We start from the raw sequence: 12,785 nt of genomic DNA, 5'->3' as shown, positions 1-12,785 counted from the left end.
AGGAACACAGAAGGTAGAATACGTACGAGATTCCAGACTGATAGGCAATCATGGGCGGAGGAAAGGAACGCACCGTGGACACGGTTTAGGACACTGGGAGAACCTGTAGCTGAGCCTGTAAAAGGAGGGAATCTCAAGAGGGACCCAATGATTTCTTTAAACACATAGTCTGGAGTTTGAGAAATGGGTGAAATATAGGCATACCTCAGAGATATTGGAGACTTGTTCCAGACCACTATAGTAAAGCAAATAGCTCAACAAAGTGAGTCCCGTGAATTTTTTGGTTTTCCAGTGCAAATAAAAGTTATGATTACACTATCCTGTAGTCCATTAAGCGCAAATAGCATTGTATCGAAGAAACAATGAACGTACCTTAATTGAAAAATACTTTATTGCTGCTGCTGCTAAGTCACTTCAGTCTTGTTCGACACCGTGTGACTCCACAGATGGCAGCCCACCAGGCTCCCCCATCCCTGGGATACTCCAAGGAAGAATTCTCCAGGCAAGAGTACTGGAGTGGAGTGCCATCGCCTTCTCTGACTTTATTAATGCTGCTGCTGCTAAGTCACTTCAGTTGTGTCCGACTCTGTGTGAATCCATAGACGGCAGCCCATCAGGCTCCCCCGTCCCTGGGATTCTCCAGGCAAGAACACTGGAGTGGGTTGCCATTTCCTTCTCCAATGTGTGAAAGTGAAAAGGGAAAGTGAAGTCGCTCAGTCATGTCTGACTCGTAGCGACCCCATGGACTGCAGCCTACCAGCCTCTTCCGTCCATGGATTTTCTAGGCAAGAGTACTGGAGTGGCTTGCCATTGCCTTCTCTGGACTTTATTGCTACAGAATGCTAATTGTCATCTGAGCCTTCAGCAAGTCACAATCTTTTTGCAATAGTAACATCAAAGATCACTGATCACAGATCACCATCGCAGATATAATAACAATATCTGAAATATGATTTCATAGAGTAAATCAACCATAAATAGTCACTGGCGGCACCGATGCTGAAAACGAAACTCCAGTACTTTGGCCACCTGATGCAAAGAGCTGACTCACTGGAAAAAAACTGTGATTCTGGGAAAGACTGAAGGCCAAAGGAGGAGAGGGCGGCAGAGGATGAGATGGTTGGATAGCATCACCGACTCAACGGACATGCTCTGAGCAAACTCCAAGTGGTAATGAATCTGCCTGCCATTGTGGGAGATGTGGGTTTGATCCCTGGGCCAGAAAGATCCCCTGGAGGAGGAAATGGCAGCTCGCTCCAGGATTCCTGCCTTGGAGAATGCCATGGACAGAGGATTCTGGCTGGCTACAGTCCATAAGATCGCAGAGTCGGACACGACCTAGCGACTGAGCGACATCAAAGATCACTGAGCACAGATCACCACCACAAATATAATAATAAGAAGAAAGGACGAAATACCACAGTAGTGACCAAAATGTGACCCAGAGACATGGAGTGAGAAAACGCAGCTGGAAAATGGTGCTGATAGATTACCCGAGACAAGGCTGCCACAAACCTTCAAACTGTAAAGAACACAGTACCTGCGAAGCACAATAAAACGAGGTCTGCCTGTATTGAGTCTGGAATATATCACTGGGACTCAGCAGCCGGGCTGTTGGTAGGTTTATGAGTATAGGATTTACAGGAGTTAACAGCAGACTAGCATAAACAAATGTGGTTCTCAGGAAAGCGCAGTGGCTGAAAATGCGCAGAGCTGGAACTCACTGGCATGGTGAAGTCTAGACTCTAGTCAGTCTCACTTTACTGACTTTTGATGCCAGTTCTCACTTTTGCCCTTTTCTCTCTGGGGTGGCTAGCTTCTTCCTCAATTTCATCCATGCTAGAGAACTCTACCCTCCTGGGAGCATAAATTACCCGGAGCAGGTAAACCCACATCACTAAAGATACTGGCAGTTTCTCAGGGCTGTTGAAAACCCTTCATCTCCAGAGCAACTATTAACCCTCATGCGACAAAACTACTGTATTTCTCTCCAGATGTTTTACAGTATCAAACATATTCTAACTGCCTTTGTTTATAAGCATAAACTTTTATACAAAAAGCATGCATTTGTAGGTTTTTTTGGATCTTCTCCTTTCACCAGTGGCTCGGAATTTTAGTATCCTTATTTACACTGAACTGACTCCAAATCTAAAATCTGATTATAGAGAAAACACAGATGCATGTACATCAGACTAAATGACGAAGCTTTTAAGCAGAAACAATTAAATGTACAAGATATAAACTGGAAGAAAATTGTGAAGATTCTATTTAGAAAGTAAGCGACAAATCAACAACTTCTATTATGGGAAATTTCAAGCATATACAAAAGTAAAGAGACTACTACAAAGAACTCCCACTCAGCTCAAACAATTAGCGCCCACGGTCCATCTTTTTCATCCATTTGTTGCTGTTGAGTCGCCGAGAACCCACGGACTGTAGCCTGCCTCGGTCCTCTGTCCATGGAATTTCCCAGGCAATACTGGAGTGGCTTGCCATTTAGTCCTTCAGGGAGGGGGTCTTCCTGACCCAGGGATTGAATCCGTGTCTCTTCAGTCTCCGACATTGGCAGGGGGATTCTTTAACCATGTGCCACGTGGGAAGCCCTGTTTTATCCATACTCCTACTTTGCTGCTGCTAAGTCACTTCAGTCGTCTCCAACTCTGTGCGACCCCATAGACGGCAGCCCACCAGGCTCCCCCATCCCTGGGATTCTCCAGGCAAGAACACTGGAGTGGGTTGCCATTTCCTTCTCCAATGCACGAAAGTGAAAAGTGAAAGTGAAATCGCTCAGTCGTGTCAGACCCTCAGCGACCCCATGGACTGCAGCCCACCAGGCTCCTCTGTCCATGGGATTTTCCAGGCAAGAGTAATGGAGTGGGGTGCCATTGCCTTCTCCGTACTCCTACTTTAGAAGGAAGTTATTTCAAAATGTTCCTTCAAATGAAGAATGCTTCTATGAGACAGCTGAGCTCATAGAAGAACTCTCTGCTTTGGCTCTGATGCTAGAACCTCAAATGGTACACAGACCTATTTAATGGAGTTCATTAATGGAAGCTTCTGCTCCCATAGGAAACAGCCATTTAAAAATGGAGGCGAGAAAGATTTTGAAGATGATTATCTTCCAGGATTCAGTGTTCAGTGTACTTAGAATGACAAAACTTTTTTTGTGCTAAGTTAAGGGGTGACTTTATTTTTTATTAAGTAACAGCTTAACTGAGATGTAATTCATATACCAAAAATTTTACTGTTTTAAATGTATAATATTTATGGGTATGAGTGTATTCACAGAGTTGTACAGCTATTATTACTGTCTGATTTTAGAAAAATTTCATTATATGACTCATGGGAATCCCTTGGGCAGTAAGGAGATCAAACCAGTCAATCCTAAGGAAATCAACTCTGAATATTCACCGGAAGGACTGTTGGTGAAGCTGAAGCTCCAATGCTGTGGCTACTTGATGCAAAGAGCTGACTCACTGGAGAAGAACCTGATGCTGGGAAAGACTGAGGGCAGGAGAAGGACACGACAGAGAGTGAGATGGTTGGATGGCATCACCGACTCGATGGACATGAGTTTGAGCAAACTCAGGGAGACAGTGAAGGACAGGGAAGCTTGGCGTGCTGCAGTTCGTAGGGTCAAAAAGAGTCAGACACAACTTAGCAACTGAACAACAACATATGCATTAACTGTACTCTCATTAGCCCCAGCTTCCAAGCCCTTGCCAGACACCAATATGATTTTTGTCTATAAATTTGCTAATTCTGTACATTTTATATAAATGGAGTTATACAATATGTGATCATTTGTGACTAGCTTCTTTCACTTAGCATAACTATTTTTAAAATGATACACTCTTAATCCAACTTAATAACTTTTTTAGTTTTCAAGAAAAATAATTCCATGATTCTAGCCCTCTGAATATTCTCCCTGTCACTGAGATGTGAAGTTTAGTGTGTGGCCCGATTCTTGGGCATTTTGCAACACTCAAGACAGCTGAATTGCCATCTGTTCTGGGGAACTGTGTCTCATTAGTGGTCACTGCTTTCGGTAGTTTGCTCAATAAAAACATCTGATAATTTAATTAGAAAGAGTCAACCAATTACTGGGTGAGAGTGAAGTATTCTAGTCCTGGGCAATGGCTTATTCTTCCACAGTCTTATTACTGGCCACAGCTCCAAGCCCCTTATGAAAATAAGGTTGTTAAGATGGCTAGAAGGCAGGTACATTCAGCGAGAAGATGAGAGCTTCGGTTCATTGAGAATGTGACGGTTTCTCTGACTTTGTCCCTTCGACAACTTACAAGAGGACTTTCTTATAGCTATTTAATAAACAGTATTTTAAAGCTTCCTTACAAATGGCTACCTTACAAATGTATCTAACAAGAATATTCAGTTTTTAAAGAAATGATTCCGCACATTAACACACAATACTGAACAGACCATTACTACTTGATTAAGTGCCAAATACCTGACCGTAATACAGACTACACTTGCAAGGCACTGCCAAATTAGAAAAAAAAGAAGAGCAGAATAGCACTGGCATGAGATGGAAAAATCGAGCTGTGTTTTGGGTATCTCAAAGCAGGAATTCCTGCAACCTGTACACCATCTACAGCATATCCTGGGTGGCCTGATTTCAGATAACCTGCATCAATTTCAAACCTAATTAAGCATCTATTTCCAACCCAATTAACAAAGGGCAGGACTCATTACGGAGAGAGATACACCACACACACATTGCTTATTTACAAACAGTTCATGCCTCAAGGCACCCAGAGTTACACATCTGTTTTACGCTGAAACACGCAAGGGGCAACTGTGTCTAAGTACTTTTGTGAGATAAAGTTAAATACAGGCATTTTGGGGGTTTGTGGAGAATTACATTATGTGATACATTACTCCCTGTCCAAGAAAAACAGAAAAGGGAAAACTTACTCATGCAAAATATTAAAGATATCATTAGGGTCACAGGAGACAGTGAGCACACAAGATCAGTTTCCTGGTTTTGCAAATGTATGGCATTATATAAGAAGTTACTATGAGGAAGTTGACCCTGCACTTCTCTGTATTACTTTTCTAACTTCTCATGGGTGTGTGATTATTTAAATAAAAGTTTAATGAAAGATAGTGGGTGCACAGTTAAATTAAGTTTAAACAACAATCTGATTCGGAGAACACTCGTGACTATGTGGGGGGGTGGGGTAGGGCAGGCAACAAAGAAAGATGTATTACTGAATACAACAATCATCTCAAAGTCAAAAGTCACAGTTTTATGGTTTTTCTGGGTTCCCTAGAGTATGCGTGGCATAGGCAAGTTCCTAAAACTGTAGATTTGAGTCCCTTCATCTGAAAAACTGGTCTATCATGCCACTCAAAAAGTGTCATAATAAAGAATTAAGAGATGAAGAAATGGTTGTTTCTATTAAACTGTAAAGTACCAAAGCAACATAAGGTGAAACTTCCAAGACTAAATCAGACAACAGTTGACAAGTACAATCCAGTAACAAGTGGCTCATTATCACACAAATAGACCAAAGGGCAAGTTACATTTCCCCCACTTCTGTAAGTATGAAGTTAAGATCTGATGCAATTGCTGAAATGAGAGCTATTTATATTCCCCAAGGGTTTCATCGTCAAAGGGAATCTGCTCTTTTTCCTTCCACCTGTTAAAACACTGGTGATTTCCGGGGCAGACTAACTCAGTTCCCTGATTTTCTCCTGAACGAGGAAAATATGTTTATATGTGCAGCATCAAAAAAACAACTCACTCACCAACTTCATCCTGAATTTCCTCGGCCACGGCAGGAACATTGTAGAGCAGGGAGAGAGACTGGTTCATGCGTTCATAAATTACTCGGAGGTGTGTCATAACCTGTAGCAAAGGAAGTAGACAGTGCCAAGTAAACCATCTCTGGAGTAAGCAACAACTATTTTCCTTACCAGGCACCGCAGACAGATACAAACTTCCCAAATAAAACTGACAAAATGCTGCTGGAACTGTGAACTTGAAACGGCACCTTTACTTTTCTTGTTCTCTTATTTTTAGTTCTCCGTCTTTGGAGTTACTTTAAACTTCCCATTATATTAAATGTTTACGACCATAAAAGATAAAGCCAGTTAAAAAGACCGTTTCTGCCCAACTATGATTCCTAATATTAAGATTTCTAAATAACCTCTGATGTCCTAAATATATGTTTTTCAAATTTTCCAACAGATGGGATCACATGGATATTTCATGATAAATACCTGAAAAACTCTTCTGTTTAAGGAAATTTAAAAATATAGATTTCCGCAGGTAGATTCCAGTTGTCAAGCTTTGCAAATGGCAGAGTATGAAACTTATCACTACCAAGCTATATTTAGTCTCATATTATTTCCAAGCTCCATTACAGAAATGGAGCTTGTGATTGTCTTCAATAATTAGCTGGACCATATTTTAGTGGTTTTGGTTTATACAACTTACGTTTTTGTTGTTTTAGTCATCAGACTTTGAAATGGTTCCTTAAGAATTAGTAGCAGTAGATGAACTCAAGATTTTTATAGTCTTTGTTATTTTTATAACTCAGAAAGTGCCAAATCACATGCTGCCCTAGGACAAGCCTTTAGAATTTCCCAGGAAGGCAATGGCAAGCCACTCCAGTACTCTTGCCTGGAAAATCCCATGGATGGAGGAGCCTGGAAGGCTGCAGTCCGTGGGGTCGCGAAGGGTCGGACACGACTGAACGATTTCACCTTCACTTTCACACGTTGGAGAAGGAAATGGCAACCCACTCCAGTGTTCTTGCCTGGAGAATCCCAGGGATGGGGGAGGCTGGTGGGCTTCCGTCTATGGGGTCACACAGAGTCGGACACGACTGAAGTGACTTAGCAACAGCAACAGCAAAGGACTCTTGCTATAGAGGTCCAACACCCATGGCTAGTCTGGGAATACCTGAAGATTCAATTCAAAGAGCAAGGACGCTGAATTGTTCAAGTGGCATGACTACCACACTCTGTGCTTACCTGGGATCGGATTTGAGCAGCTTTCTTTGGATCCACCATGCGAACATGTTCAAAATGCTTTAGGGTGTGCTGTCTGTCTTTCTGTTCGGCACGGACATACTTCTTTAGCATGTTGAACACATGACGAGGCTGTAGGGGGCAAAAATGAAAAAAAAAAAAAAAAGAAATGTTCAGATTTGTCCAAAATATTGCTTTATCTAAATGCTTTGGGGTCAGAGGGCCCACTAATTCATCCCATGATGTGAAAGCACTGTGGGTCCATTTTTTTTCTTTTTTTTTGCAATTCTCCTTTTCAAACAATTCTCCACTCCCCTCTTCCGAGGTAATTCTTTATTCAATTGGCCACTTTTCATTTCTATAAGAGCACTTAGCACTTGACACATACGATGGCTGTCCTTGTTAACAATTCCCTTTAAAACAGTGCCTTCTGTTACTGAAGAAGAGTTGAATTTTAAAAACTTTTGGCCATGCTAGTTCTTTGTTGCTGCTCAGGCTACTCTCTAGGTGCAGTGCGCAGGCCTCTTATAGCGGTAGCTCCTCTTGTGGTCAAGTCCAAGCTTTTGGGCATGTGGGCTTCAGCAGCAGCTGTGACTCCTGAGCTCGAGAGCACAGGCTCATTAACTGTGGCCCTCGGGCTTAGTTGCTCCAAGGCATGTGGGATCTTCGGGGATCAGGGATCAAACTGGTGTCCCTTGCATTGGCAGGTGGATTCTTAACCCCTGAGCCACCAGAGAAGCCTAGAGAGTTGATTCTGGATCTGTCAGATTTAACTTAGGTCCTTCCCATTTTCCCACCCAAATGTACAGGGACACTTGAGACTACATTTCTATTTGTACAGTCTTAATGGTTGTCTCATATCCAACTCTCACATCCATACATGACTACTGGAAATGGATGTGAGAGTCGGACTATAAAGAAAGCTTAGCGCCGAAGAATTGATGCTTTTGAGCTGTGGTGTTGGAGAAGACTCTTGAGAGTCCCTTGGACAGCTAGGAGATCCAACTAGTCCATCCTAGAGGAAATCAATCCTGAATATTCATTGGAAGGACTGATGCTGAGGCTGAAACTCCAATACTTTAGCCACCTGCTGTGAAGAACTGACTCATTTGAAAATACTCTGATGCTGGGAAAGATTGTGGGCAGGAGGAGAAGGGGATGACAGAGGATGAGATGGTTGAATGGCATCACCGACTCAATGGACATGAGTTTGAGTGAACTCCGGGAGTTGGTGATGGACAGGGAGGCCAGGCGTGCTACAGTCCACGGGGTCGCAAAGAGTCAGACACGATTGAGTGGCTGAACTGAACTGAATGGTTGTCTCAGCAGTTATTGCTGCACAAGTAATCCTACCATCATTAACAGGTAATAATCAAACTGAGAAAAATAATAGACAATCACCACGAATTTGCAGGGTAAGGAATAGCTGATAAATTCTAAGAGACATCATATTTTCCTAGGAGAAAGGCCAATGTTTTATTTTACTCTGGAGTTTAATTAAAATCTTTCCATGTGATCAGATTCTAATTCTTTCAGCAACAATTAAGTTTCTTCTTAAGTGCTTCTATTTTTTTCTAATTGGTTCCATTCCATTTTTATTCCAGTCTTACTTGAAAGCATTCATCCTAATTTTTTTTTTTTAAAAAGGACAAGGTCTACTTTCTCTGTCTTTAACAATTCTACTGCTACATGCATTATACTATGTGAGTTTTAAAAACGATTTCCAAAGATACATGCTTCCTCTTCATTAAAACAAACAAAAATTACCTGTGGAAGTCCATGTCAGAAACAGAATTTGGCCATTTGGGTCTATCTAGTTATTAACCTATGGTGCCTTGAAAATCAGTTGGAAGGTACAGAATTTATTCACAGAGATGGTGTGTGTGTGTTTCCCAGTACTTTATGGAATGTGTCTCCCTGTCTCTTGTTGCTTAACTTTGGGACCACTTCCCTGACATCCCAGGCAAAAGTGGTAGGTATCCTTTCCCTGTGCTCCTAGGAAATGCTTTGCAAACCCTCATTATTGCATTTAATACAAGCTTTTAAATAATATGGGCTTCCCTGATGGCTTGGACAGTAAAGAATCTGCTTGCAATGCAGGAGACCTGGTTCGATCCCTAGGTCGGGAAGATCCCCTGGAGAAGGAAATGACTACCCAACTCCAGGATTCTTACCTGGGGAATTCAGACAGATATTCTAACTGCCCTCTTCAACTGTGAGCTTCTCAAGGGCCAGGTTTGGTCTTTCTGTATTAAGAATCACACACGATACAGAGTGCTTGACTCAGAGAGGGTGATCTGAATTGGCTTCCATGCCTTCCCTGATAGCTCAGTTGGTAAAGAATCTGCCTGCAAGGCAGGAGACGCTGATTGATTCCTGGGTTGGGAAGATCTGCTGGAGAAGGGATAGACTACCCACTTCAGTATTCTTGGGCTTCCCCTGTGGCTCAGCTGGTAAAGAATCTGCCTGCAATGGAGGAGGCCTGGATTTAATCTCTGGGTTGGGAAGATCCCCTGGAGAAGGGAAAAGCTAAAAGGTTACCCACTCCAATATTCTGGCCTGGAGAATTCCAAGGACTGTCACAAAGAGTTGGATGTGACTGAGCAACTTTCACTTTCATGCCTTCCACAGGTCATACTCCTACGCTTAAGAAAACAAATAAATAAACACAACTAAAAGAAAGTAAACCTGGGCTCATCTGCCTTCTTTCTTCCTTTTATCCTGGAAGCAATGTGCTTCTCCATAATCTCCAAAAATGGCAGACATCACAGCTTGAAACATAGTGCTTGGCAGCCCATCATTACAATCCTCATTGCTACTGTGAAATCTGGTTTACCCTACAGATTAGAGAATGATCTTTTAAACCTTTTTAAAAGGAGAAAAGCAGTAAAAGAAATAACAACTGACAAACTCCATTGATAATATACATGTAAAAGGCGATAGGTTTATATAAAGTCAAAGTTGCTCGGTTGTGTCCGACTCTTTGTGACTCCATGGACCTTAGCCCACCAGGCTCCTCTGTCCATGCAATTCTCCAGGCAAGAATACTGGAATGAGTAGCCATACCCTTCTCCAGGAGATCTTCCTGACCCAGGGATCGAACCTAGGTCTCCTGTATTACAGGTGGATTCTTAACTATCTGAGCCACCAGGGAAGCCTAGGTTTATACAAACTGATTTGGTAAAGGTAATTTTTGGGTCAGAAATCAAAAGCTGAGTACTGTTGAATGTGATGGATATTTTATATGTGGGATTGAGCAAACAGGATATTGCATGGCCTGCACACTTGCTTCATTATTCAGCACCAAGGCCTAAGAAACTCCTTCAGTTCTACTGCAATTATACTTCCAAGGTTGGAGACAGACAGGATTGCAAATAATTGCAGTCATCCAAGGTGCCCCAGCCTCTTACTGGTGCAACTGCTTGGCTGAATATGGTTTCTCAGTTGCTCAGTTTCATTTTTTAATTCTTGAAAAGGTTTTGTTGTTTTGAAGAAAATAGAACTTTTTTTTCTTTTAAGAGTTCACATAAGAAAAAAATGCTTCAAGTGACCATAAGGATTGTTTTTCATCATAACTCTCTTTTCTTCTTTATTTTTTGGTAGTCAGTCACCTATAAATGTTTCTACAAGGCGGTCCTCAGGACTGTCACCCCTGAGCATGGGCACCAGGATATAACAGCTCCAAACTGGCCTTGATGCCTGAAGCTAAATTCTAATAAGTGACATTTGAGTCTCTCCCCCAACCCCCGGCTTTTTTCCACTGTCACCACAAACAGTACAGACTCCCACTTGTGGTTATTAACATCAATTTAAAAATAAACATGAGTCTCAAACTACCTAAGCCTCCGTTTCCTCATCTGTGCCATCGAGATAACGATCTTTCATAGGCATACATGGGGATGAAAAATATTGTTTGTTACTGAAACTAACACAACACTGTAAATCAACAATTGCTGTTGCTTTAATCACTCAGTTGTGACCAACTCTTTTGTGACTTCCCGGACTGTAGCCCGCCAGGCTCCTCTATCCATGGAATTTCCCAGGCAAGAATACTGGAGTGGGTTGCCATTCCCTTCTCCAGGGGATCTTCCCGACTCAGGGATTGAACCTGTGTGTCTTGCACTGGCAGGGGGATTCTTTACCACTGAGCCACCAGGGAAGTCCCCAATCAACACTACTCTGATATAATATAAAAATTACATGAAAAAATCATTTGAATGGTGAAAAGAAGAACTGATGCAAATGTACCAATATGATAATAATTTATATTTGGGTTATGGATACATAATCTATATTTTTAAAACATATTTTCATACTATTCCTTGTAGTGTATACACTTCTAATATCTCAAAATTAAAATTAAAAATAAATAAAATTATATACCTTCTCTGAAGATAATCCAGGTACATAAAAGAGCACGAAGAAACTTAAAACCACCCATTATTCTATCATCAGGAGACAAAACTGTATCAATACTACAAATACATTTACATACTATTTTTATAAAATTATTTTATAAAAAAAGTGGGGCCCTGTTGAACAGTCAAAAAAAAAAAATGCTGTGTGTTAGTTACTCAGCATAACGTTGCATCTACAGTAGCTACTCAGTAAACATTTTTTCTACAGTCTTGCCTCCCCTATTTCTCTTGTCTAAGCCATGGCAGTTCAACATTTATTGACTGCTTATATGAATAAGACAGTGCGCTTCAAGGACTTCGTGCACAGTAATTCACAATCTTCCTATCAACCGTATGACAGAGGTACAGCGGGTCAACCCATTTCATTGATGAAACTAACAAGGCACAAAGGAGGTAACGGCTATGAAGCTGGTTACATTTAGTCACAGAACTAGTCAGGAGTAGAGCCAAGAACAGGTAGACCAACTCTGGCTCTACGGCCCAGGCCCAATCTCCTGATCACTACATGATCCTGCCTTTCAAGGAAACTCTAAAATGGACCATTCCACAAAGTAACCTATAGAGCTGAAAACTGAAGGAGGTTGCTGAATAGTTAGAAATGAAGAGTCTGTTCTAGATGTCCTCGCCTGGATTTCCAGTTCTTATAAGCGCAGAAAATATTCTTTTGGGACACACTAATATCTGCCCTTTTAATTGTGTTGAAAATCATCCAGATTTATTCAATCTCGGAAATGCCATCCTTGGTTTTTGGCATTCTGCTGTGCTTTAGCTAATGCCTCAGATGTAGGGAGGAGAAATAGCAAGATAGAAAGGTCCTCTGTCAATCTGTTTAGTATTACTGGAAAAAGATTAAAGGCATTAATGAGAAGTTAGGCTTTTGTGACATTCACAGATTCTAATTCTAAATCCATCCTTATCTTCTACTAAAATGGATAACTAAATGGTGAATGTGTTGAGATGTTTAAAATTGCTTATCTCATTTGATACCGACATTTCTTTATATGCTTCAGAAACACATTCAGAAATATATTCCTAACTTCCTCCCACCGCAAATCCCTAGAGCTTGACAATGAAACAGTAGCACACTGGGCTCTCATGACAGTCCAGGCTTCTCTCTGCCCGGGAACAAAACTCCTGGGAGGATAAGGAGCCCCAAGAGCCCAGAGAACGCCATGACCTCATCACTGTTTATGCAAGCTCAGATACACATCGCATGGGCATCTATACAAACACCAGCCTTTCCCTCCCACTGCCTACACCTCAGAACAGGAGAATTCACGATGATTTTCAGAAAGACACTCTGAGGTCCCCCATTGAATGAATTACAAGATTCTTTCTGGAAACTTATTTGTAAAGACCCATGTTATT

General features: G+C 41.6%; 1 protein-coding gene across 6 annotated transcripts in view; it reads right to left on the bottom strand.

The window, feature by feature from the left end:
* The window catches only part of APP (amyloid beta precursor protein), a 305,975-nt gene that overhangs the window by 62,465 nt on the left and 230,725 nt on the right, over positions 1 to 12,785 (bottom strand). For all 6 annotated transcript variants that reach the window (XM_055421750.2, XM_055421740.2, XM_055421746.2 and 3 more), the window contains 2 exons: positions 7,003 to 7,131; positions 5,773 to 5,872 (listed from right to left, as the gene is read on the bottom strand). In XM_055421750.2, the coding sequence (XP_055277725.2) occupies positions 5,773 to 5,872; positions 7,003 to 7,131 (229 nt within the window). The remainder of the gene's footprint in view (positions 1 to 5,772; positions 5,873 to 7,002; positions 7,132 to 12,785) is intronic.

This window comes from Moschus berezovskii, chromosome 1 (genome assembly GCF_049115385.1).
Source record: "Moschus berezovskii isolate FMDL1 chromosome 1, NW_MosBer_1.0, whole genome shotgun sequence".
Taxonomy (NCBI): Eukaryota; Metazoa; Chordata; class Mammalia; order Artiodactyla; family Moschidae; genus Moschus; species Moschus berezovskii.
The sequence above is the reverse complement of the archived record's forward strand: the minus strand, read 5'-3'. Positions and strand labels throughout refer to the sequence as shown.